Source organism: Saimiri boliviensis, chromosome 6, assembly GCF_048565385.1.
Source record: "Saimiri boliviensis isolate mSaiBol1 chromosome 6, mSaiBol1.pri, whole genome shotgun sequence".
NCBI classification, from domain to species: Eukaryota; Metazoa; Chordata; class Mammalia; order Primates; family Cebidae; genus Saimiri; species Saimiri boliviensis.
Genome location: NC_133454.1, coordinates 14,519,110 through 14,544,397, shown reverse-complemented (window position 1 = coordinate 14,544,397; position 25,288 = coordinate 14,519,110). Strand labels below are relative to the sequence as shown.

The window sequence follows — 25,288 nt, the reverse complement described above, 5'->3', positions numbered from 1 at the left end:
TTCATTTAAAAGTATATTCCATGTTTTAGCTTAAAACTGTTTTAAGGCATTACAAATATTTATCTCAGTATATGGAAATTATTCAACAAATGACTCATGTTGTGATTTCTTGTTGTATATTTTACCCTTAAGAAATTCAGCTTTCTTCCTTTCTATCCTGAACATTGTATTTTTATAGAGGAACTAGTAAAATGCCAGTGTTTTTACTTTAATTTTTAAATATATGCTTTTATTCAGTAGCTTCCACTTACAAGCTAATTTAAGTGGGAAATGTTGGTTGGATTAAACAAAAAATCCTTTCTCTTTCCAGATTGCAGCAATTCTCCGGAAACGGAAATTAGACTACTATTTACACAAACTACTCCCTGAGATCCTGCAGTCTGCTTCATTTCTAACTGCTAATGGGGCCTTGTTTATGGCTTTCTTTTGCATTTTAAGGTTGGTACTCATAATCACTATAGATATTAATATAGGTTCTTTTGTTGAAATGAAAACAAGTATGTGTTTACATAAATGTTACTTGGGTTACTGTCCCTGTCCTCGTTTTTCCTTTAATCTGTGAAGTGACATTTATGTCAATGAAAGCTTATAAAACCAGAAACTGTGGGCCTCTTGACCTCAAGATGTAATATAAACTTACAATTATTAGTGTAATTCTATAGCAAAAATGCTTTAAGATTTTATACATATTCTGAGGCCTGTTATAGTCACCAGGTTGTTGAATAGGATTTCTTAGCTTTTCAACTTCATAGATCAGGAATTCGAAGTAACTGTCTATGATACAGGTTAGGCCCACCTGCAGTGAATAAACTTGAAAAAGACTATAAAATATACATTTTTATGTATAAAACAGTAAGTTAACTTTTTGTATATTCTATTGTTGGAACTTTTGGTCTTGATTCAGTCTTATATATATTAACTGTGCTGCATCTTTATACGTTATAGTGATGCAGATAGAATTTAGTCTTTTGAGTACTCTCACTTATCTGACGTATTTGTTAGCTCTTTACTTCTTTTTATTTTTTTCCTTTTGATTGCTGAAAACTCAAACTTATAGTGTTTTATTTTTTTATAGCTTCCTATTAGTGTTGCACAAAGTAGTTGTGCAGATATATTTTAATTGCAATTAAAAATATAATTTCCAAATGTCTTTTACAGATTTTTCCCTCAGATCATCAATATTTATAAGCTTTCAGTTTACGCAGAAATTAATTGATAAAGCTTTTATACTGTTGAACAAATCATGCCTTTAAATTGACGTGAAACTCTAAGGAACTTTTTTTTATCATATGCTCTCTAGAAAGTTTCTATGACTTGTTAATTCTCTAATAATAATGGCTAGATTTTTTTTTAAAAAAAATCGCAGTAAGTATACCTTGATATTGCAGCATCTTTCTTTATGTTCTGTGAACCTGTTTGGTTAGGTTCTTAGAGCATGTATCTTGAAAAAATACTAGGAGACTGTAAAACTTACAAGGTCATTGAGGATCAGGGTGGAATTGAAAATGACACATTTTGTTCCCATTTGAGTAGATAAGATGCTGTTACTTGAGGTAGGGAACTCAGAAGTAAAAGCATATTTGAGAAATACAGTGAGATCTGCTTTGGACATGTTGGTTTTTCTGATGCCTAAGGAACATCTATGTTGACATGTCCAGTAGACATTTGAAGTTAGAACTTAGACTATATTTAAAGTAACATCCATGTTATCCCTATAACTGATTCACTGAGTCCGTTTTTCTTCAGATTTTACATTCAATAACTTAAGTCGTTTATGGATTTCATATTGGAGGGAAAACCACTCCAGTCTTCCCTGGATGGAAGTTTTCTGATGTCCATTTCAAAAAATACCCAAGTTATGTGTCCTCAATAGCTTTTCTAATCTATTTAAATCTGAGCTTCAATTTAAGAAATTATTTCAGGCCAGGTATGGTGGCTCATGCCTGTTACCTGAGCGCTATGGGAGGCTAAGGTGTGAGGATTGCTTGAGGCTGGCAGTTTGAGACCAGCCTGGGCAACATGATGAGACTCTGCCTCTTAAAAAAGAAAATTAACCAGCCTTGTTGGTGTGCCTGTAGTCGCAGCTAACTTGGGAGGCTGAGGCAGAAGGATCCCTTGAACCCAGGAATTCTGGGCTACAGCGAACTATGATTGCAGCTCTGCATGCCAGCCTGGGTGACAGGGCAAGACGTTGTCTCTAAAAAATGAAAAATCTTGATTCTTATATATCTGTCTATATATAATTTTCATAATGTATAATTTAGCAGTTGACCACCTTTATTCAGATAATTTCTTGTAATTTTTACTTTGCTACTGCTCCCTTTCTTAGGAACAGATTGTTTTGAAAGGAAAGAAAAAAATCTTCCTCATGTCTCCAGATATTTTCTTTTCCTCTTAAAAGACCCAGGCAGCTACTAGTAATTTGTAATTTATGAGGCACTATGCGGATGCCTACTTTCAAGGAACATACTCTAGTAAATGAAAAATGATGTACACATGAAACTAAAATATTTAAATACTTTAGTAAGTGCTGTAAGAAAAAGTTATCAAGGGTTGTGGAAGCAAAGAAGGGAAAACGTTTATTGAATATCTACCATGTGTTGAAAAATAGTCATAATAATAGTAATAACAGCTAATACTTTCTGAGTACTTGTTACGTGTCCTGAATGGCACTGGGAAATACCTCATATAGTTCTCTTAACGGCTGTATGAGATAGGTAGTATTTTTCTCATTTGATAAATACAGGAAACTGAGAAGCCAGAGGGTTTGTATAGCCAGCAGGTTTGGAGCCAGGGAATCCCTAAATGCTTGTGGTGGGCTATTATTGAAAGGAGTGATACCCATTAGTTTTTATTGTAGTAGCTTTAACAAGAGTTGGTGAGAGGCTTAACTGTGGCAGGGACAGTAGTTTGGAGAAGAATTTGAAAGAGAAATTGCATCTGTAATAATTTACGGGAGTCATTTAATAAGTGGGGTAAGGGAGAAAGAAAGTTAAGGATGACGTGTGTCAAACGTAAGTGGATAGGTGGTTGTTGATGCCATTAACCTAGGAAAATAGAGGAGAGAGAACAAGTTCATGGGGATAGGGAAGAGAGATAATGAGTTTGATTTTGGATATGTTTATTTTGAGGTACTGTGGTACATTTAAATAGAGGATGGATGGAGATGGGAAACTTCTGTTCATAATAACTGAAGTGACCACCTAGGAATTTGATAAAAAATTTCACATTTGAATTTCAGGAAGATACTTGGAAAATTCTACTCATGGAGTCCTGGCTTTGGTGCCGCTTTGCCAGCGTCTTATGTGGCCATTCTCATTGAACGAAAAAGCAGGTAAAATTTTACGTATCTATTTGATAGAACTGATTACTTGTCCCCAACCCCAGCTAGAATTTTTTCTTTTTACTTATCACTTACAGCGATGAGAAATATTTCTAGATATATTTTTTTTGGTTCTGCAGGTATTTGACTGAAAATTAATTTTAAATGTATTAATTATGTATTTATTATCTATAAAATATAAAAATTAACATTATGGGCCGGGCGCAGTGGCTCAAGCCTGTAATCCCAGCAGTTTGGGAGGCCGAGGCGGGTGGATCACGAGGTCAAGAGATCGAGACCATCCTGGTCAACACGGTGAAACCCCGTCTCTACTAAAAATACAAAAAATTAGCTGGGCATGGTGGCACTTGCCTGTAATCCCAGCTACTCAGGAGGCTGAGGCAGGAGAATTGCCTGAACCCAGGAGGCGGAGGTTGCGGTGAGCCGAGATCGCGCCATTGCACTCCAGCCTGTGTAACAAGAGCGAAACTCCGTCTCAAAAAAAAAAAAAAAGAAAAAATAAATTAACATTATGGAGCAATAATAGTCTCTTTTTACTAAAAGATTAGAGAGGTCTGTGATGTGACCTAACTAAAATATGGCATATGCAAGCTGTAGGCCAGGTGGCTCATGCCTATAATCCCAGCACCTCGGGAGGCTGAGGCGGGTAGATTGCTTGAGCCTTGAATTTGAGACCAGCCTGGCCAACATTGCAAAATCCCATCTCTTCAAAAAAATACTAAGAAAATTAGCTGGATGTGATGATGTTCTCATGTAGTCCCTGCTATTCAGGAAGCTGAGGTGGGAGGATCACCTTAGCCCTAGGAGGTCAAGGCTGCAGTGAGCCATGATCATGTGCTACACTTCAGTCTGGGTGACAGAGTGAGACACTTGTCTCAAAAACCAAGCAAATAAACAAACAAATTCTAATAAAAGGTCTTTTCCATAGCCATATTAGCATTTCGTTAAGCGTAAGTACGTAAGAAAATTAGTAGTAGTTTAGTAATAGTTTTTTTATTATCGTCTAGATCTGTACTTCGCTTAATTTGCTTCAGGCTCATTGAATGATCTCAAATCAATTATTGTTATTACTATGATTTTTTGAGATGAAGTCTACCTCTGTTGCCCAGGCTGGAGTGTAGTGGTACCGTCTTAGCCTACTTCAACCTCTGCCTCCCAGGTTCAAGCCGTTCACCTGCCTCAGCCTCCCATGTAGCTGGGATTACAGGTGCCTGCCACCATGCCCGACTAACTTTTGTAGTTTTAGTAAAGACGGGGTTTTACCATGTTGGCCAGGCTTGTCTTGAACTACTGGCTTCAAGTGATCCACTCACCTTGGCCTTCTAAAGTACTAGGATTACAGGCATGAGCCTCCGCGCCCGACCATGAAGCCACTCTTAATACATTTTTGTAAGTGTCATAGTATCTACATTTTTGTGGTTCTCAGTTTGATTATATCAATGATTATAATACTTACATGTTTGGATTATTAGAATGATTAAACTCAAAGGATTGGTGGATGTTATAACCTCAGTAAAATCAAGTCATTAATTCCAGAAACATAAGGTTATTCGACCTGGAAAGAGAGTACATCATGATTGTTGAAGCATGGACTTTGGAGTTGTGCTGTCTGGCTTAGGAGTCCAGCTGTGCCACTTGCTGTGTGATATTCATTACTTGAAAAATGAAAATAGAGATAATCTATTGGTAGAATATCATTAAATTATTTATTTTGAGACGAATTCTTGCTCTGTTGTCTAGGCTGGAGTGCAGTGGCGTTATCTCGGCTCACTGCAACCTCTGCCTCCTGAGTTCAAGCAAACTCAGCTTCTGCCTCAGCTTTCTGATTAGCTGGGATTACAGGCACCTGCCACTGCACTTGGCTAATTTTTGTATTTTTAGTAGAGACGTGGTTTTACCATGCTGGTCAGACTGGTCTAGAACTCCGCACCTCCGGTGATCTGCCCTCTTTGGCCTCCCAAAGTGCTGGGATTACAGGCATGAGCCACCACGCCTGGCCTTAGTTTATTGTTTTTTTGAGACAGAGTCTCCCTCTGTCATCCAGGGTGGAGTGCAGTGGCTTGATCTCGGCTCACTGCAACCTCTGTCTTCTGGGTTCAAGCAATTCTCCTGCTTCAGCCTCCCAAGTAGATGGGACCACAGGCATGAACTGCCACACCATGCCTGGCTAAATTTTTGTATTTTTATAGAGATGGGGTTTTGACATGTTGCACAGGCTGGTCTCGAACTCCTGACCTCAGGTGATCTACTTGCCTCGGCCTCCCAAAATTTTGGGATTATAGGCATGAGCCATTGTACCTGGCCTTTGGGATTGTTTAGATACTTAAGTGAATTAATAGATGTTAAAATGCTTAGAACAGTGTCTGACACATAGTAAGAGTTATATATGTGTTAAGTATTCTTTTTGCTTTGTTTGCCCATAAGTAATCAGAGAGTTATTCTGGTGATGGTAATTTCCTAATCAATTAAAAGTTGTGAATATGGGTTTTGAAAATATATTTTTGAAATACGTCACATATATGAAACTAAAGATGCTTTAAACAAGGTAGCTACTATTTACTCATATTTAGCATTCGAATAATAGCATTTTTGTAGTTACGTACCTGCTTTTCGACACAAACTGTTGAACACCTTTGTAACAGCCAACTAGAATGAATGGTTATTAACATTTTGCCATTTTACTTTGTGTCTGAATGTATGTGTTTTCTGTGTGTGTGAACCGTATGGAAACATGTTATAGACATCATGCCACTTCACTCCTGAATACCTCAGCATTATCTCTTATAATAAGGATAGTTTCTTACAGAATTGCAACACTATTATCACACACAAAACAATTAGCAACCATTTTTTCATACTATCCAGTTCATATTGTCCTAAAATGGCTTTTAATGCTATATTTGAACCAGAATCTAGTCAAAGTTTATGTGTGTTGATATATTTCTTTTGTTTCCTTTTTCTTTTTTCTTTTTTTTGAGATGGAGTCTTGCTCTGTTGCCCAGTCTAGAGTACAGTGACGTGATCTTGGCTTACCACAACCTCTGCCTCCTGGGTTCAAGCTGTTCTCCTGCATCAGCCTCCTGAGTAGCTGGGATTACAGGCGTGCACCACTGTGCCGGGCTAGTTTTTGTATTTTTAGTAGAGACGGGGTTGTACCATGTTGATCAGGCTGGTCTCAAACTCCTGACCTCATTATTCTCCTGCCTCGGCCTCCCAAAGTGCTGGGATTACAGGCGTGAGCCACCGTGCCTGGCCTCCTTTTTCTAAAAGTACTTTTTCTTGAGATAGGGTTTTGATTTGTCGCCCAGGCTGGAATGCAGTGGTGTGATCATAGCTCACTGGAACATCAATTTCCTGGACTCAAGGGATCCTCTTGCCTCAGCACGACCCTCCCACCACTCCCCTGAGCCTCCAGCCAGTGGCTGGGACTGCAGGTGCACACCACCACGCTCGGCTAATTTTTTATTTTTATTTTTATTTTTATTTTATTTTATTTTTTTTTTTTGAGACGGAGTTTCGCTCTTGTTACCCAGGCTGGAGTGCAATGGCGCGATCTTGGCTCACCGCAACCTCCGCCTCCTGGGCTCAGGCAATTCTCCTGCCTCAGCCTCCTGAGTAGCTGGGATTACAGGCATGTGCCACCATGCCCAGCTAATTTTTTGTGTTTTTAGTAGAGACGGGGTTTCACCATGTTGACCAGGATGGTCTCGATCTCTAGACCTCGTGATCCACCCGCCTCAGCCTCCCAAAGTGCTGGGATTACAGGCTTGAGCCACCGCGCCCGGCCTAATTTTTTATTTTTATGTTAAGTAGAGATGAGGTCTCACTATGTTGCCCAGGCTGGTGTGGTCCTGAGCTCAAGTGATCCTCCTGCCCTGGCCTCCCAAACTGTTGGAATTACAGGTGTGAACCACTGCTCCTGACCTATTTTCTTTTAATCTAAGATAGTCTCCCCACTTTTTCCCTCTGCAGCATTGCTTTATTGACCAGGCCAGTTGTCTTGTTGTATGTAATACATTTTTGATTTGTCTGAGTTATTTCTTCATGTAATTGGTGAATTGGTTCAACAATTGGTCCCCAAGCCCAATATCTTTGTGGTTTTGCTCACTTTTAGAGGTACGTACTGCCCTGGTGGTCTTGGATAAGATCTGGAAGAATTCTTTGGATTGAAGCAGAGACTCTTACTCTTTTCCCTTACTTTCTCCCAAATAAATAGGGTCTCTGTCTCTCTGTCTCTCTCTCTCTCTCTCTCTCTCTCTCTCTCTCTGTCTCTGTCTCTGTCTCTGTCTCTCTGTCTCTCTCTCTGTGCTGAGCTTCTTAGAACTGGGAATGAGGTGACACAAACATCCCTGTGGCCACCATCGCTGGGACTGTGCTGGGTCAGACTTGAAGCTATCATAGAAGTGGGTCTTGCCCAAGGCTTGCTATAACCATTAGCTGGCACCACCTTTGTTCACTCAAACCCCTAGGGCTCTATAGTCAACCAGTGGCAAAGCCAGCCAGGTTTGTGCCCTTCCCTCTGGGTGCCTAGTTCCTCCAGGCCCTGCAGTCCAAAGATGCTTTCTGGGAGCCTGGGATTGGAGTAAGAAAAGTTTGCCTAATGTTCTTTCCTACTGTGGCTAAACTGGTACACAAACCACAATATAAAGTCCTTCCCACTCTTCCCTCCCCTTTCCACGGGCAGAGGAGCCTCTCCATGTGGGCACCACGACCACCAGCCCACGGCAGGCTTCTGCTTGGCGACCGCTGATGTTCACTGAAATACCACAGGCTCATCATTCAGCTAGTGGTAAATGCTGCCAGGCCTGGGACTCACCCTTCAGGGCAGTGGGCTCCCTTCTGGCCTGCGGTAGGTTCAGAACTGCTGTCCAAGAGCCTAGACCTGAACTTGGGGACTCCAGGAGCCTGCTTGTTGCTGTACCCCATTGTGTCTGGCTGGCACCTAAGTGCCAAATAAAGTCCCCTTTGGTTTTCCTTCTGCTTTTCTCAGATGGAAGAAGTCTTTTGCTGTAGCCACCACAGCTGGGAATGTGCTAGGACACATCTATAGTCAGCATTTTTCAGAGCGCAAGGCTTATGATGTGCTCCTCCCTGGGCATTGCTCCTGGTTATTCAGGGTCCAAGGGCTTGTCAGTCGGCAGTTGATGAATCCTGCCAGTACTGGTGCTTTCCTTCAAGGCAGAAGGTTCCCTTATGGCCCAAGGTATGTCTAGAATGTCATCCAGGAGCAAGGCTTGGAATGGGGCCTTCATGACTCTGCCCATTGCCTTATCCTACTGTGGCTGAGCTGGTATCCAAGATGTAAGACAAAGTCTTTTTTACTCTTTGTTCTCATCCCCTTAAGCAGAAGGAAGGGAGACATTTCTATTACAGTGAGCTTTTCTGCCTGAGGTTGGGGCAGGGATAGCATAAACATTCCTTTAGCCACCCTTACTGGTGTTATTCTAGGTCACGTGCGACCCTAGTCCTCTGCCTCTGAGCTGTGGCCAGCCCTAGGGATTGCTTGGGAATTGCAGTCCTTGTGTCCTAGACTGCCTTTCAGGTTTACCCAGGACCTCAGAGTACTTTGGTTTGCGGTGGCAAGTCTTGCTGAGAAACTTGAGTTCTGACTGCTATGATGGGTGATTCCTCTCTGACTAGGTCTGGTCCAAATGCTTCTTCTGTGCACAGGCACTGGTTGAGCCCAGCATAGCTTTGCTTTCCACGGTGACAGGGCAGCACTGAGTTCCATGTGAAGTCTTTCAGTCACTGCGCTTTTCCCTCCCCAAGCGCACAGACTGTCTGCACTGCATGAGTGCTGCTGGGGATGGGGGAGGAGCGGTGTCGGTGCTTCAAGACTGTCTCTTTGATCTTCCTCAATGCCTCTCAACAATATGAAGTTAAAACTAGAAACAGTGATTGCTCTCCTGATTTTTGGTTTTTGTGATGGTATGTTTCTGCGTGCAGATCATTTTTAACATTTGGTATTCCTGCAGAGAGCATGAACAGGGTAGGCTTCTATTCTGCTATCTTGCACCATGCTTTGTTTTTCTTTCTTGATTTCTAAAAAATCCACAACTCAAACCAAAGAGCATTAATGCTTACTTAAAGCTTAATGCCCTTTGGCTTTTGTTCTATGTTTTTTAGATATCAAGATTACAACTCTAGCTTTCTTTTTACTTGCATTTTCCTACTATATTTTACCTTTCTGTAATAATTTGTGTCTGTTTTATACACAAAGTAAAGTAGGGTTTTATTTGGTGAATCAATCTGAAAGTCCATTTATTTTAATGTTAGTTAAACCTATATACATTTACTGATACCACTGATATCACTTGTGATACCACTAATACCATTCATCGATACCTCTAATATGTTTGTTTTCAGTTCTGCTACGTTGTTTTACATTATTTTTACCATGACTGTCATTACGTTTTTTAACTTTTTATTTTAAATGATTACACACTCATAGAAAGTTGCACAAATATTGCATAGGGTCATTTGAACCCTTAACCCATCTTCTTCCAATGATGACGTCTTAAGTAACTGTAGTATAATATAAAACAAGGAAGTTGACATTACTGTCAACTATACTACAACCTTTATTCAGTGTTCACTAATTTTTATGCACACTCATTTGTGTATGTGTATGTGTCTATGCAGTTTGTTCTCATGTATAGATTTGTTTACCCACCACCACAATCAATGTCCAAAACTGTTCCAACATTAACAAGGATTGCCCCTGGACTATCCCTTTGTAGTTGCACCCTTCTTCATCAATTCCTGTCTCCTGGTAACAACTAATATACTTTCCATTTCTATGTTTATGTCATTTTGAGGAAGTTATATAAATGGAGTCATGCAATGTATAACCTTTGGACGTAGGCTTTTTCTTTTTTAAACTGAGCATGATGCCCTTGAGATCTCTCGAAAATGCTGCTTCTATTACTAGTTTCTTCCTTTTTATTGCCTGGTAGCATTCTACTATATGGATGTACCAGAGTTTGTTAAACATTCATCTGTTGAAGTACATTTACGTATGTTGTTTTCAGTTTTTGGCTATTTCATTCATGAACGTGGTATATTACTCCATTTAGTTAGATCTTTTATTTCTTTCATCAGTTTTTATAATTTGCAGAATACATTTCATACACATATTGGATTTATACCTGTTTCTCTTTTTGGGAACAATTGTAAATGATTTTTTTCTCTGTTTTTGTAACAGCTTTATTGAGTCATAATTCATATTCCATACAGTTCACCCTTTTGAAAACTACACAATTCGTTGTTTTTTAAAATATATCCATAAAGTTGTTTAACTACCATCACAAACAATTTTAGAACATTGTGTTCACCTCAAATAGAAACCCCTTGAACTGTCACCCCTAATATCTCATTCTCCTTATCCAGCCCTAAGGAATCACTAATTTCTGTCTCTATAGATTACCTATTCTGGACATTTTATTTATTTATTTATTTATTTATTTATTTATTTTTTTGAGACGGAGTTTTGCTCTTGTTACCCAGGCTGGAGTGCAATGGTGCGATCTCGGCTCACCGCAACCTCCGCCTCCTGGGTTCAGGCAGTTCTCCTGCCTCAGCCTCCTAAGTAGCTGGGATTACAGGCACGCACCACCACGCCCAGCTAGTTTTTTGTATTTTTAGTAGAGACGGGGTTTCACCATGTTGACCAGGATGGTCTTGATCTCTCGACCTCGTGATCCACCCACCTCGGCCTCCCAAAGTGCTGGGATTACAGGCTTGAGCCACCACGCCCGGCCGACATTTTATATAAATGGAGTCATACAATATGTGTCATTGGTGACTGGCTTCTTTTACTTAGTATAATGGTTTCAAAGTTTAATGTCATATGTGTAATTTCATTACTTTTTTTTGTCAAATAATAATTGTATCAATATGTCATATTTTATCTAGTCATAAGTTTATGGAAATTTGGATTGTTCTACTTCCTGGTTATGAATGATTCTACTATAAACATTTGTGGACACATTTTTGTGTGGACATATGTTTTATTTTTCAGGATTATGTACTCAGGAATGGAATTGGTGGTTTAATATGGTATCTCTGTTTAGCTTTTTGAGGAACTACCAAGCTGTTTACCAACTATATAAAGGATCTAATTTCTTCATTTTTTTCACATTCTGGCTATCACTGTTATTATATGTCTTTCTAATGATAGTCATTGTAGTGAGTGTCAAGTATTTCATTATGGCTTTGATTTTCATTTCTCAGATAACTAATGATATGATATTGAGCGTCTTTTCATAGTGTTTGACCATTTATGTATCTTCTTTGGAGAAATGTCAATTCAAATCCTTTGCCCATCTTTTAATTGGGTTATTTATATTTTAATTGTTGAGTTGTAAGGGTTCTTTTGATATTCTATATATGTCTTTCTTACCAGATATATAATTTGCAAATATTTTTCACCCAGAGTGTTGTTTTTTTTACCTCATTGATCTTGTCTTTGAAACACAAACTTAAAAAAATATATATTTTTTGAGACGGGGGTCTTGTTCTGCCACCCAGATTAAAGTGCAGTGGTGTGATCTTGGCTCTCTGCAACTTCACCTCCTGGGTTCAAGCAGTTCTCCTACCTCAGACTCCTGAGTAGCTGTGATTACAGGCATGTGCCACCATGCCTAGCTAATTTTTTTGTATATTTAGTAGAGATGGGGTTTTTCCATGTTGGTCACGCTGGGGTCATACATCTGACCTTGTGATATGCCCACCTTGGTCTCCCAAAGTGCTAGGATTACAGGTGTGTGCCACCGTGCGTGGCAAAAATTTTTAATTTTGATGAAGAAGTTCAAGTTACGTATTTTTTCCTTCTGTGTGTGTGTGTGTGTGTGTGTGTGTGTGTGTGTTTTGTTTGTTTGTTTTGGGACAGAGTATTGCACTGTCATCCAGGCTGGAGTGCAGTGGTGCAATCTCTGCTTACTGAAACCTTCGCCTCCTGGGTTCAAGCAATTCTCCTGCCTCAGCCTGTTAAGTAGCTGGGACTACAGGCATATGCCACTACCCCTGCTAATTTTTGTATTTTTTTAGTAGAGATGAGGTTTGCCATGTTGTCTAGGTTGGTCTCGAGCTCCTGACCTCAGGGGATTTGCCCACCTCTACCTCCCAAAGTGCTCAGATTACAGGCCTGAGCCACTGTTCCTAGCCTGTTGTGTTTTTGGTGTTGTGTTTAAGAAATTATTACCAGCATGAATATTTAGCTCCATGTTTTATTTTATTATTTATTTATTTGTTTATTTTTTGAAGTGGAGTCTTGGTCCATCACCCAGGCTGGAGTGCAGTGGCATGATCTTTGCTCACTCACTGCCCTGGTTCAAGCAATTCTCTTGCCTCAGCCTCCCAGGTAGCTGGGACTATAGGTGCGTGCCACTGTGCTCAGCTAATTTTTGTATTTTTAGTATTGATGGGGTTTCACCATGCTGGCTGCGCTGGTCTTGAACTCCTGACCTCAGGTAATACACCCTCCCTTGGCCTCCCAAAGTGCTGGGATTACAGGTGGGAGCCACTGCGCCCAGCCATGTTTTCTTTTAAAAGTTGTATAGTTTTAGTTCTTTTATTTATTTATTTTTTATTTATTTATTTTTTAAATTTATTTATTATATTTTAAATTCTGGGATACATGTGCAGAACACACAGGTTTGTTACATAGGTATACACATGCCATGGTGGTTTGCTGCATCCATTACCCCGTCATCTACATTAGCTATTTCTACTAATGCTATCCCTCCCCTATCCCCCAACTCCCTGCTATCCCTCTCATAGTCCACCACCCCCTGACAGGCCCCTGTGTGTGATGTTCTCCTCCCTGTGTCTCCATGTGTTCTCATTGTTCAACACCCACTTATGAGTGAGAACATGCGGTGTTCGGTTTTTTTGTTCTTTTGCAGTTTGCTGAGAATGATGGTTTCCAGCTTCATCCATGTCCCTGCAAAGGACACGAACTCATCTTTTTTTTACGGCTATGTAGTATTCCATGGTGTATATGTGCCACATTTTCTTTATCCAGTCCATCTTTGATGGGCATTTGGGTGGGTTCCAAGTCTTTGCTACTGTGGACAGTGCCATAATAAACATACATGCACATGTGTCTTTATAATAGAATGATTTATAATCCTTTAGGTATATACCCAGTAATGGGATTGCTGAGGACCCAGTATTTTTAAGCATGGTGAGAGGTGTCAGGATGCATATGCAGAGGGGGTGTCTTTTTTTTGCTGTCCTGCACTTCTTCCTTTGGAAAGTCTCCGTCTGCCCCCACTAACTTGCTGCTGCTTATCTGGAGGCTGAATTCAGAGCCAAAGAATGACGTCTGGTTCACTTGGCTGGAGGAGGTAGGGCAGGGACTGTTCCTGTGCCCCACTGTCATTTATGCCAGAGTTCTGAGTGCTGAGTTTTCCCAGGGGCTCTGAAAATCAGAGTGGGTTGTTGTTTTCTAGCTGGGGTTCAGGCCTCCAGTTTCCTCCTTTAAGGTACTGTCCGCCTCACCCAACAACTTTCTGACTCAAGTCTGCTGGCTCAATTCCTCTTCTTATCTACTCCAGCCTTGGGATGGCATCTCTGATGAGTCCTGCCATACCCATTGTCAGGTTCACGACCATGCCACAGGCCATGTTGAGGTCCAGAGGGAGTGGGTGGATGGGCAGAAAGAATGCTTAGGGGTCTATAGTCAGGTGAGTTATTATTTTTTTCAGCGGCAGCTCTCATTGACCACTTTCTCACACTGTTCGCCCCGTCTCAGCTGCTTGGTCTGGCGGCCTTCACACATAGCCACATGGCCCGCTCTCCCTTGTCTTCAGGGTCAACAACTTAACTCTTTCTCTCTTTGGGCACCAGTGTGTGCCATGCCGTGGCTCCCCTCTGTCCATCTTGCAGTTGGACAGCTTTGGCTCTCTCTCTGTCTGGGCACCAGAATGCCTTTAAAACGGTTCACGTGACTTGATTCTTCCTGGACGCTGGACAAGAACCCAGGTACAAAGAGGGCAGGGGCTGCCACCCTGACCCTCCACTGGGCTGGTTGGCACTTGGCCGATCCCAGATGGTAGAGCTGTAGTTTTAGTTCTTATGTCTAAGTCTTTCATCCATTTTCAATTCATTTTTGTATATAGTGTGAAGTAGAGAGTATTAGGTTTTCAATTTTATTTTTCATGTTTGTTGCTACAACATTTAAATATAATTGATTTTTTTGTGTTTTATCCTGACTTCTGTGACCTTGCTGAACTTAATAGTTTTAAGAGTTTTTGGTACATTCCTTGAGATTTTCTAAATAGACAATTATGTTGTCTGTAGATAGGTATGGTTTCATTTCTTTTCCAATCTGTATATTCTTTATTCCCTTTTCTTGCCTTATTATACTGGCATATTTTTACCTTGTACCTCCTCTTAGGGGAAGGCCTTCAGGTTTTCATCATTAAGTTTATTGTTAGCTGTGGGGTGGTTTTTCAGATGCTGTTTGTCAGTGTTAGGATGTTTACATTCATTTTTAGTTTGCTGTGAACCTTTTTCATGAATGGATGTAATTTTTGTTATATGTCTTTTCTGCATCAATTGATAATCTTTAGCCTCTTTGTACTTGTTTTTTTTTTAATCAGCAAGGACAAGGTCTTTGATAGCGTTGTTTGTCTACAGCTGGATTTCTCAACTTTGGGACTGTTGACGTGTTTTGGGCCAGGTAATCTCTATTGGGAGGGCTCTCTTGTGCAGTGTTCCTGTATATGCCATTAACACTGCCTTCCCCTCACTACCAAGTTGAGATAACCAAAAATTTCTCCAGTCAGTGCTACATGTCCACATGGGACAAATCTCTTCTTGCTAACTAACTACTTACCTATTTTTACTAATTTTCTTAGTCTAGTTTTATCATTTGCTGAGAAAAAAGTGTAAAATCTGCAACCGTGATTCTGGAATTGTCTGTTTCTCTTTTTAATGCTGTCAATTTCTGTGAGCATTTTATTGGTATATGCACTTTTTTTGTTGCCATTTCTTCATGATGTCATGATGAAATGAACCTCTTATCAATATGGAATGTCCTTCTGTAGTTCAGATATTATTTGCTCTCAAGTTTATTTATTTTTTATGTTTTTTGAGACAGAGCCACACTCTGTTGCCTTCCGCTGGAGTACAGTGGCCTGATGTCAGCTCACTGCAACCTCCACCCACCGAGTTCAAGTGATTCTTGTGGCTTAGCCTGTCGAGTAGCTGGGATTACAGGCACATGCCACCACGCCCTGCTAATTTGTGTATTTTTTTGGTAGAGACAGGTTTTCACCATGTTGGCCAGGCTGGTCTTGAACTCCTGACCTCCAGTGATCCACCTGCTTTGGCCTCCCAAAGTGCTGGGATTACAGGCATGAGCCACCTCACCTGGCCTATTTTTATTTGATATTGATATAGCTATTCCAACCTTGTTATGTTTACAGTTTGCATAGTCTGTATCTTTCTTTCCAATTAATTTCAGACATCTATGTCTTTCTAGGTAAAGTATGTTTTTAGCAGATAGCATATAGTGGGTTCTTTTTAAAAAATCTATTCTGCTAATATTAGCTTTTAAATTAGATTATTTAGTTCATTAACATTTGATGCATTTATTGATATGGCTAGATTGAGTCTGCCATTTTATTTTTTTTTCTGTTTTTCATTTGTCTATTCCTTCTTACTTCCTTTGCATAATTTGTTTTTTTTTTTAGAATTCCACTTTAATTTTAATTATTATTATTATTTTTTTGTTATTTTCTTTTAGTGCTTGCTCTGTGGACTACAGTATAACTCTTTAAAGTTTGTCGATGTTACTATTTTACTACCTCTCAAAATGTGGCAGTCTGTCTAGGCTCATCTTAGGACTGCTTACCATTTAATTTGTTTTTTGTTTGTTGGTTTGTTAGTTTGCTTTTTCTCTTTTTTGAACAGTAACATTTGTTCAAACAGAGTAATACCAAAGCAAAAGAGTGTTACTATTACTAAGAGCAGTACCTTCTTAGGGTGTAGGTTTCCTGGATGTGAGGTGATAACATGGATTTGGGTTATTAATTTATTTTCTATTTTACTTTCATTTTTGATAGATTAGGGTTTTTTCTTTTTTTAAGCTTTCTGTTTTTATTTCCTGTAAATGAGCTTTTGCACTAGTGTTTCATTCTTAGATACTGGTTGTTCAAAGAAAATTTTTAGATATTACAGATTATGACCTATTCTAACTATTAGCTGAAGTGTTTTTATTATTTTAAAGACTTAACAAGAAATTTAAGTCTAGCTTTATGTAGCTTCCTTATAACTGTTACCACATTGTTGCTGAAGAAAAATTGATCCTTCCCTTGATCCGATTGTCATATTATTGAACTCTTTGTGTGTGTGTTGATTTAGTTCTTTTGTTTATTAGGCGATACGATTAACAATACTGGGAAATAGCTCTGTAGTTCTTTCTGTTGAGAATTACCTATGTCTGTGTATATCAATCACAATTCCTGGTTGGGTTTAATTAAAAACTTTAATTTTTGTTTTTTAGTGTTGTTCACAAGCCTAGTGACTTAAAAAAAATCAGGTTTTGTATTTTTTTTTTTTCCTTTGGAGTTAAACTTTAAAACAGAGAAAAGCAAATCTTTTTGCTTTATCTCTTGACAAGTCGCGTGTCTTGTTTTAAGTAAATGTGTCTGTGCTTTATCTGGAGTTTGCAAGAGTTAACTTAGTAGCTTAATTAGCTCTGAAAAAGTATTCTTTACCCTCCACGAATTTATGTAAGATTATATTAAATATCAAGGTCATTAAAGCTTATAAGTAATTTGCTGTCATTGGAGTTACGCATATTTAAAAATCATTACATCTAGCACCAAAAATGAAACGTGTAGTATTGTAGTTCTTGTTTGGTAAGGAAAAAGAATTATAGTTATGCCTTTAATTCACAGAGAAAATCAATGATATGTGAGCTGGAAATGTGAGCCTAGGTTCAGGGGAAAGATGGTAGTTAGAGAAATAAAAATGGGAAGTTTTCCTCTGATAGGTGGTCATTGAAACTATGGAAGTAGATTAGTGTGTGAAAGCCGAGTATGAGAAGAGGTCTAAGGTTGGACGGTTAGAGAAGCAGTGTCATTTAAGGAGCCAGTTGGCAACTGAAATGTGTACAGTTCAGTCTTTAAGTTTAATATCAGCAATATAGTAGAAAGAGTGGAAGAAACATACTGTGATAACTAGCAATTTCTTTTTTTGAAATAGTAAATAAATACTGGTAGTCCTAATTTTTAAACCTTTAAAGCTTTAGTAGTGCAATCTTTACTCTGAGATTTTACATTCAGTTGTATAATCAATTTTTCTAAAAGTATTTAATGAGGTGAGAACATATAATATGCACTTATCTCTCTGTCTGGATATAGGTATAAATACATAGATAAAGATCTCTCTATCTGTAAATGTCTTCATCTATACTGGTTTATAAATGTCTTTATTTATGTTGGTTTAAGTTTCTTTCTTCCTAACTCTTTTTTTCTTCTCTCTAATCCATCTATCTATTACCCCCTCCCTTTCTAGTAGTATTAAGCATGCTTTGCTTGCCAGTTTCTGACACCTAGTAAGAGGGCAGCTTACTTAAATCTTAATCTCATCATTGTGGGGTTATGAGAAAGCTTTGAAGTTGTTTCCAGGGTTGCTTAAAAAATTTGTGCCACAAAGGATTCTGATCATAGTAACTCAGCAGGAAGCATTGGTAACATCTAGTTTATCTGTAGGAGGGCTGTTAAGAACTAGTCTTCTTTTTCTTTTTCTAGGAAGTGCTTTGTTTGTGGTTTGGAAAGAAGTTGTTCTGATGGATTTTGTTTTGTAGAATTGCTGTGGAATTTGCTTTGATATTTAGTATTTAGATAAGTTAAGAATTGCTGTGTGCTCACCCATGAACATGGATTAAAATATCAACAATTGCATATTTATTGCAAGCATACTCATTGGTTGAATTATTAAATTGTACTAGAATACTTATGAAACTCCAAACCAGGTGTGACCAGAATAAATGAACTATATAATATGCGAATAAAAAATATCATAAATTTGGTCTGTAAGTTCTTGGTATCTTCAAATTTCATTGGCAAGTTAACTTCACCAGAAGATTAAACACTTTGTAACCTTCTATAAAGTTTACTTTTTATGTAGTGTGTAAGATAGAACATGATCATAGATTCTCGCTATAAATTAGAAATATATTCTATTAATTCCTATACCTTAAGGGAGTATTTTTATATCTTCTAAAACATTCTGATAGATAGAACCCAGTTATACTTTAAAAGATTTTCCAAGATGATTAAATAGCATTTCTTAGTAAACCATTACAATGTTTAGGAATTTTCACTTTCTTTTATTTCTAATATCTCCTTATTTATAGAACATATAATTATTTTTATATGTATATTTCATATGCATATATATGATATACAAATATTTGGAATTTAGAAGTTGCATCGTTCCTACTGTATTCCTCAGTGGCCTGTTATAAAATGTGATATGTAATATGATTTAAAACTTTGAGAAGGTTAGCTAAATAATATATACACCAAAGTTTCTGGAAAAAAATCCCATTATTGATTACACATCTAATTAGTACTGATAATGCTGTTAGATGATAACAATGCTTAGAATTTCAGCAGGATGTGTGGATTCATTTTAATCTACTAAGATATTATAGAACATTTATTTATTTTGTTTTAACATTTTCCTATAAGAATGATGAAACTTTGACTACACAGTTCCTATAGCAGTGGTTCTTCTTCTTCTTTTTTTTTTTTTGAGACGCGGTCTCACCTGTCATCTAGGCTGAAGTACAGTGGTACACTCATAGCTCACGGCAGTCTTGATCTCTTGCGCTCAGGTGATTCTCCTGCCTCAGTCTCCCCAGTAGCTGGGACCACTGGCATGCGCCACCGTGATCAGCTTAGTTTTTTAGTTTTGGTGGAGATGAGATATCACTATGTTGCCCAGGCTATCTCAAACTCATGGTCTTAAGAGATCCTTCTATCTTGGCCTGGCACAGTGCTGGGATTACATGTGTGAGGCACTGTGCCCAATCCAGCATTGATTCTTAGTACTTTTTTAGATAACACCCCTGGAAGTGCACACACATTTAAATTTTGTATGTTGCAACTTTGAGAGATTCAGCCCCTTCTCCAACCAAAATAAATAAATAAAAGAAAGAAACAATGAAAAAAGCCTATGTGTTGTAAAGAAATACTAGACTGCTTATTTGCTGAGCTTTCCCAGCCTTCTAATCTAGTGACTCAGTAGAATGGGAGTATAGGATATGGGTATCGGAATCTCCTGTGAAGTTTAACAAGTTATTTATTGTGCTTGTTGGCCCCAGCTTCTCCGCTTTAGACCTATGCCATCATCTAGTCTAACTGGCATTTCCCCCTCTCCATCACTGTGTTAGCCATGTTTTAATAGGTAACTTGGTTTCCAGAGAGGATTTACTCACCAGAAAGGGAGTAGCCTATTTGTCTTCAGATTTAGGTGAAATACAGTCAAGTGTAAAACAATAAAATGGCATTTAACTAACTTCTCAGTTTTTGTAGTGCTTAACATAACTGAAGTAGTGGTAAATTATTATTCTCATATCATACAGTTATAAGATTGACATTGGAACAGAGGTTGAAGACATTGCGTAAAGGAAATCCTGTCAAAGAGTGTGGCCCTGTAATCCAGCATATCATGCCCTTCACAGATAATATTCTCTCTGGGTGTGTGAATTCAGCAAAAGCTATTAAGGAGGTGATTTGGGGAAAGATAAATTGAAGTTTTGAGAGCAGAATAGGACTTAATCTAATAGCAATACATTCTCTGTTTTTTCATAATAGTAACAGTATGTGAAGGCTTTAGTCTTCCTCAAAGAATAGAAGCCTGTTAGGATGCCATGTTAAACAAGTTAGTGAATTACAGAACTTAAAAATAATTTAGAGCCAGGTACAGTGGCTCATGCCTGTTATTCCAGCACTTTGGGAGGCTGAAGCAGGCAGATCACTTGAGCTCAGGAGTTCGAGACCAGCCTGGCCAACATGGCAAAATCTTATCTACCCCAAATACAAAAAATTAGCTGGGTATGGTGGCATGTGCCTGTAGTGCCAGCTGCTCGGGAGTCTGGGGTTGGAGGATCCCTTGAGCCTGGGAGGTGGACATTTCAGTGAGCCGAGATTGCACTACTGCACTCCAGCCTGGGTGACAGAGCAAGACTGTCTCAGAAGCAAACAAACAACAACAACAACAATAATTTAATAATGCAAGTATTTCCTGAGGAAATAGTGCACTGGATAGAACCTGAAACTGAAGTCAGATGAACTGACTCTGAATTCCAGCTTGTCTTTTTCTTACTTTTACCTTTTTAGGGAAACCACTTCACTTCTCTGATTATTGGTCTTCAATAGAGTAAGGATAATGGTATCTGCATTATACTTCATGATACTGTTGGGTGGATAAAATTTGATTTCCTAATATTGATTCTACCTTGCAGATTGTTAAGTTTTAATGCAACTGTAAGGAGGTCTGAACACTTCTTTGCTTGCTAATAAATTGGTATCATTAATTGGCCCACCTTTGTTCTAATGGTTATCTTTGGTGATTATGTCTCTGTAATACACTTTTTTCTGTGAGGCTGTGTTCTTAGAAATATGTTGTTGGCTATGTGCCTAGTAATTCCATAATCATTTGTTTAGTGTCTCATATGCCTTAGGTGTGAGGTATTGATGCAGGAATTTTCTTGTGCACTTTGCCAACCAGGACCTCCATGGCTGGTAGTGTCCCCTTACCCTGCACCCAGGCCTTGCTTTAGCCCTGGGCCTGCCACTGAAGGCATCCTGCCTGTTTGGCCCGCCTGTGTTATGACTTGTACCCACATTTGGTGGTTCCCAGGTTCTTGTACCATGTCCAAGAAAAATTAGGATATACTGACATATTTGAAGGGTGAGGAGGGCAGAGAAGAATTTTATTGAGTGGCAGAGCAGCTCAGCAGAGGGGATGCGAGTGTGGTCTGCTACACCTGCAGTTTGGTGTTTTTCTTTTGTTTTGTTTTGTTTTTCTCAATGTGGCTGGGTCTGGGGCTTTTATGGGCTCAGATAGGGAAGTGTGTGCTGATTGGTTTGTGAGTATGAAAAAAAAATTAAACCAGAGACTCCATTCAAAGATTGGCACGACAGTGTAGAAAACCAATTACGAAAGGGTAGGTATATGTAAAATAGGTGAAGGATGGGGATCAGTTGGAGGAAAGTGTGCCAAACAGGAAGACTTTTCTCAGTCCAGTCCGTGGATTTGACTTGTAGCTTGGCTTTCAGGCTTTAAACTGTCTTCAGGGTGGATGTCAGATTTCACCAGGGACCCACCCCTATCTGCCTAGGCATTTGACTGCCTCCTGACACTATCAATTTCCCCCTCCGAAGAGGTACATCTAACTGCCTTTAGTTTAAGGATGATGATCAATCTTAACTGCTTCCTATTGACAGGGGGTGCTGTTTTGGGAAAACGGCAGTCAGAACTCCTTCAGAGGCCTATCTAAGGGTCCCTGGTAAAAGAGAGCCATTGGTGTCGAGGCTCTGGTTGCATGAGTTTGGAGTTTGATGGCCTGAAGGTGAGAAGAGACAAACCAGGTTATTAGAAGACATGTATCAAAACAAAACATGGGGTTAAGGACAGCTCAAAAATCCGGAGGCTGCTGACATGCCCAGATAACTGGCGGCTATAGTTATGCCTGCTAAGGCATGGGTGCACGGGGCTTGGTTTGGTTAGCTGCTTTGGTCTTATTTTCCAAAACAAAAAGAAACCGTCAGGTTATGGGCACCCCATTTATTCTCACCACCTGGCAGGATTTGCGGGATAATTACCCAGAATTGGAATATTGATCCAGATTTTTACATTATCCATCCCTTTTGTTTCTTCTGAGCTGTGGCCAGAGATCAGTGATTGGTTCATAGAAATAATCAGTGTTAATCCAAAATGCAGACAAAACTTAAAAACAACTAATGAGACTAGAAGTTAATGACAAGTGTATGATAAGTTTTGAAACTTATTTCTTTCTCTCCGGTCTTCATTTTGTTACAAACAAATCATGATAGGACCAAGTTGTTTGTAAAATAAATTTTAGTCTTATATTCAGCCTAGTCATTTGCATAAAGTGCAGCAAAAATAATTATTTTCACATAAGGTTTTAAAATTGGCTCTGATGGAGCTCTGTTTCATATGGAATCTCAGATAAGACTTTTAAAAGCTAAGCCCAGCCATGGGTTTGTACCCTCACATACCTGTGAATTGAGTAAATTCCTCTCTTTTTGAGGTCTCAAAATAACTTGGGGCTCCTGGGCCGGATAGAAAGTGGCATTCTTTATTCACCACAAGTTAGGAACCCTGTAAAGGAACTGTGTAGACATGGCATGAGGCCAATTTCCTCAAGGGACTTTTATTGGCTCTGCGAGTCAAGCTTAATTCCTTAAAGGGAAGCATACCCTTCCAGTCAAAGCCTTGGTGAAACAACCAGTCTCTCCAGTTGGTTGCAAAAGAAAATGGATTCTTATTGCAACAACTATATTGCCATTTGTCAAGAATACTTACAAAGTTTCCAAATTCTGGAGAAAGCAAGCAGAAAGAAACAGATATTCTTCCAACTTTGTTCATAGGAGTATACCTTACTCAATTGTTAAAAACTTTAGATATCTCAAAAGAAAAGTTTCCTTGACTCTGAAAAATAAAACAAGGATCAGCAATGTTTTAAGCAAAAAAGTTAGAAAAGATTACTTAAGTTTTCTATTAGTTCTGTCCATTCAGTTAACTCTTGTTCTGTTTGACATTCATGAACATTTCATCTCTTCATGAGTCCTGAATGGTTTCCCTTTATTCCAGTGCCACAATTGCCAAAGATCTCAGAAACCTGCATTTAAAGCTGCCTGTCAAAGTCCTGTGACTGTTTATAAACCCATCTTTTGAAGAGGATCAAGACAATTGTCTGTGAATGATAAAATGTCCAGGGTAGTTACAGTCAAAAACACAATTGACAAAAATATTTATTTCTGTGATTGATAATAGCAACATAATAACCTTAATTATGATTGAGCACCAGCATGATGCTGTAAGTGGAAAATTTCACAGATAAATACTGAACACAAACTTTGTTTCATGCACAAAATTACTAAAAATGTTGTATAAAATTACCTTAGGTTATATGTAGTTAGGTCGGTGCAAAAGTAATTGCAGTTTTTGCCAAGTATAGTAAGGTGTATAAGAAACATAAATGAATTTTATGTTTAAACTTGGGTCTCATTCCCAAGTGATTTCATTATGTATATGCAATACTACAAAATCAAAAATAAAATAAAATAAAAAATCCAAACCCCCCCCCCAAAAAAAAAAAAACAGGAAACACTTCTAGTCCCAAGCATTTTGGATAAGAGATACTCAGCTTTGAAATGTATTTATCAGTGGGTGCAGTGTCTCATGCCTGTAATTCCAGCATGTTGGGAGGCCAGGGCAGGAGGATTGCTTGAACCCAGAAACTCAAACCAGCTTGGACAACACAGTGAAACTGTGTCTCTACAGAAAATTATAAAATTAGTGGGCATGGTGGTGTGTGTCTGTAGTTTCAGCTATTTGGGAGGTTGAAGCAGTAAGATTACTTGAGCCCAGGAATTTCAGGCTGCAGTGAACTACGATTATCCTACTGCACACCAGCTTGGGTGATAGGGTGAGATACTATCTCAAAAAAAAAAAAAAATTTTTTTTCAGGCTTTCTCACAGAAAGTAAGGAAACATTTTAATTTTGGAATTTGTAATGCTTTTTTTCTTCATATGTAACCAGCTTTTGGTAAAAATAGGTATCCCTTGAGACGCACTTAACTTTTCTTTCTTCAGTGTATGCGAGACTCTTGGATGTTAATGTTACCTTAATTTTTCTTAGTATAACTTATTTAAAATAAGCAATATTAGAGTATTTTTGATTTAGAATTTAGTAGGAACTAACAAGAATGGTGAGAACTAGTAAGAACACTTTCCATCCATATATAAAAATTATAGAAAAAATGACATTAAAAAAACCTTATAATCTTACAAGTGATTTTATTTAATTGTTTTCCATCACTTTTAAGTTCAGGAGTAAATGTGCAGAATGTGCAGCAAATGGTGGTTTGCTGCATAGATCATCCCATCACCTTTACCAGGGTTTTTTAAAAAATTCTTTTTGTAAGGGCTGTTGGGTTCTCTCATTCTGCTGAAATGCATTAGGATCTGAGGAGGGAGATTGCCAGGAGAGTACGGTACTGTGGGTCCTATAACCCCTGCCTCTTTCAACCATAGTGGGTCCAAAGTTATCTTTTATATATTGGTGACAATGTACATTTTTTCTTTAATCATTTTTATGTTTAACAATATGTAAGTAGATTTAATTAGTAGATAACTAGTCCCTCAAATGTTCCCTAATTTTGATGACTAAATTACGGAGTCCCAGAGTACCTAACTTGACTTTAGCACTGTTCAGTTAAATCATACTGCCTCCATGTGGCTTTAGGAATATTAAAAATCTTAGCAAACCATTTAAAATAATGAACATTGAAGACTGTAGGAATCAAGCATCAAGAAGATTTCATTGACAGTATCACTATGAAGATATGGTGTATTTAAATGAAAGTGATTTGACATTGGTACTTTAGATATATATACTTTATTTTCTTTTGAGTACTGAAAATGTTCATAACTGAAATGAAAATAAATTTTTGTAATTTTCAGAGGTTGAACTCTGCCCTTGAACTCTTAAAATCTGTTAAAAGACATTTCCTAGAGAATAGAATGTGCTTCATTCATTTCTTATATGTAGTATAAGATAAATAGACTGATTAATTGCAGAAAAAGGTTTTTATGTTTGACTTTCTACCTGAATTTTTATTAAATACATTTGGTAAAGAAATACACAATTTTTCTGTAAAGTGTTTATAG

General features: G+C 38.4%; 1 protein-coding gene across 8 annotated transcripts in view; it reads left to right on the top strand.

Annotated features, from left to right (window-relative positions):
• The window catches only part of TMEM135 (transmembrane protein 135), a 369,409-nt gene that overhangs the window by 119,511 nt on the left and 224,610 nt on the right, over positions 1-25,288 (top strand). For all 8 annotated transcript variants that reach the window (XM_074400367.1, XM_074400364.1, XM_074400365.1 and 5 more), the window contains 2 exons: positions 311-438; positions 3,242-3,334. In XM_074400367.1, coding sequence (XP_074256468.1) covers positions 416-438; positions 3,242-3,334 — 116 coding nt within the window. In that variant the 5' untranslated portion in view covers positions 311-415. The remainder of the gene's footprint in view (positions 1-310; positions 439-3,241; positions 3,335-25,288) is intronic.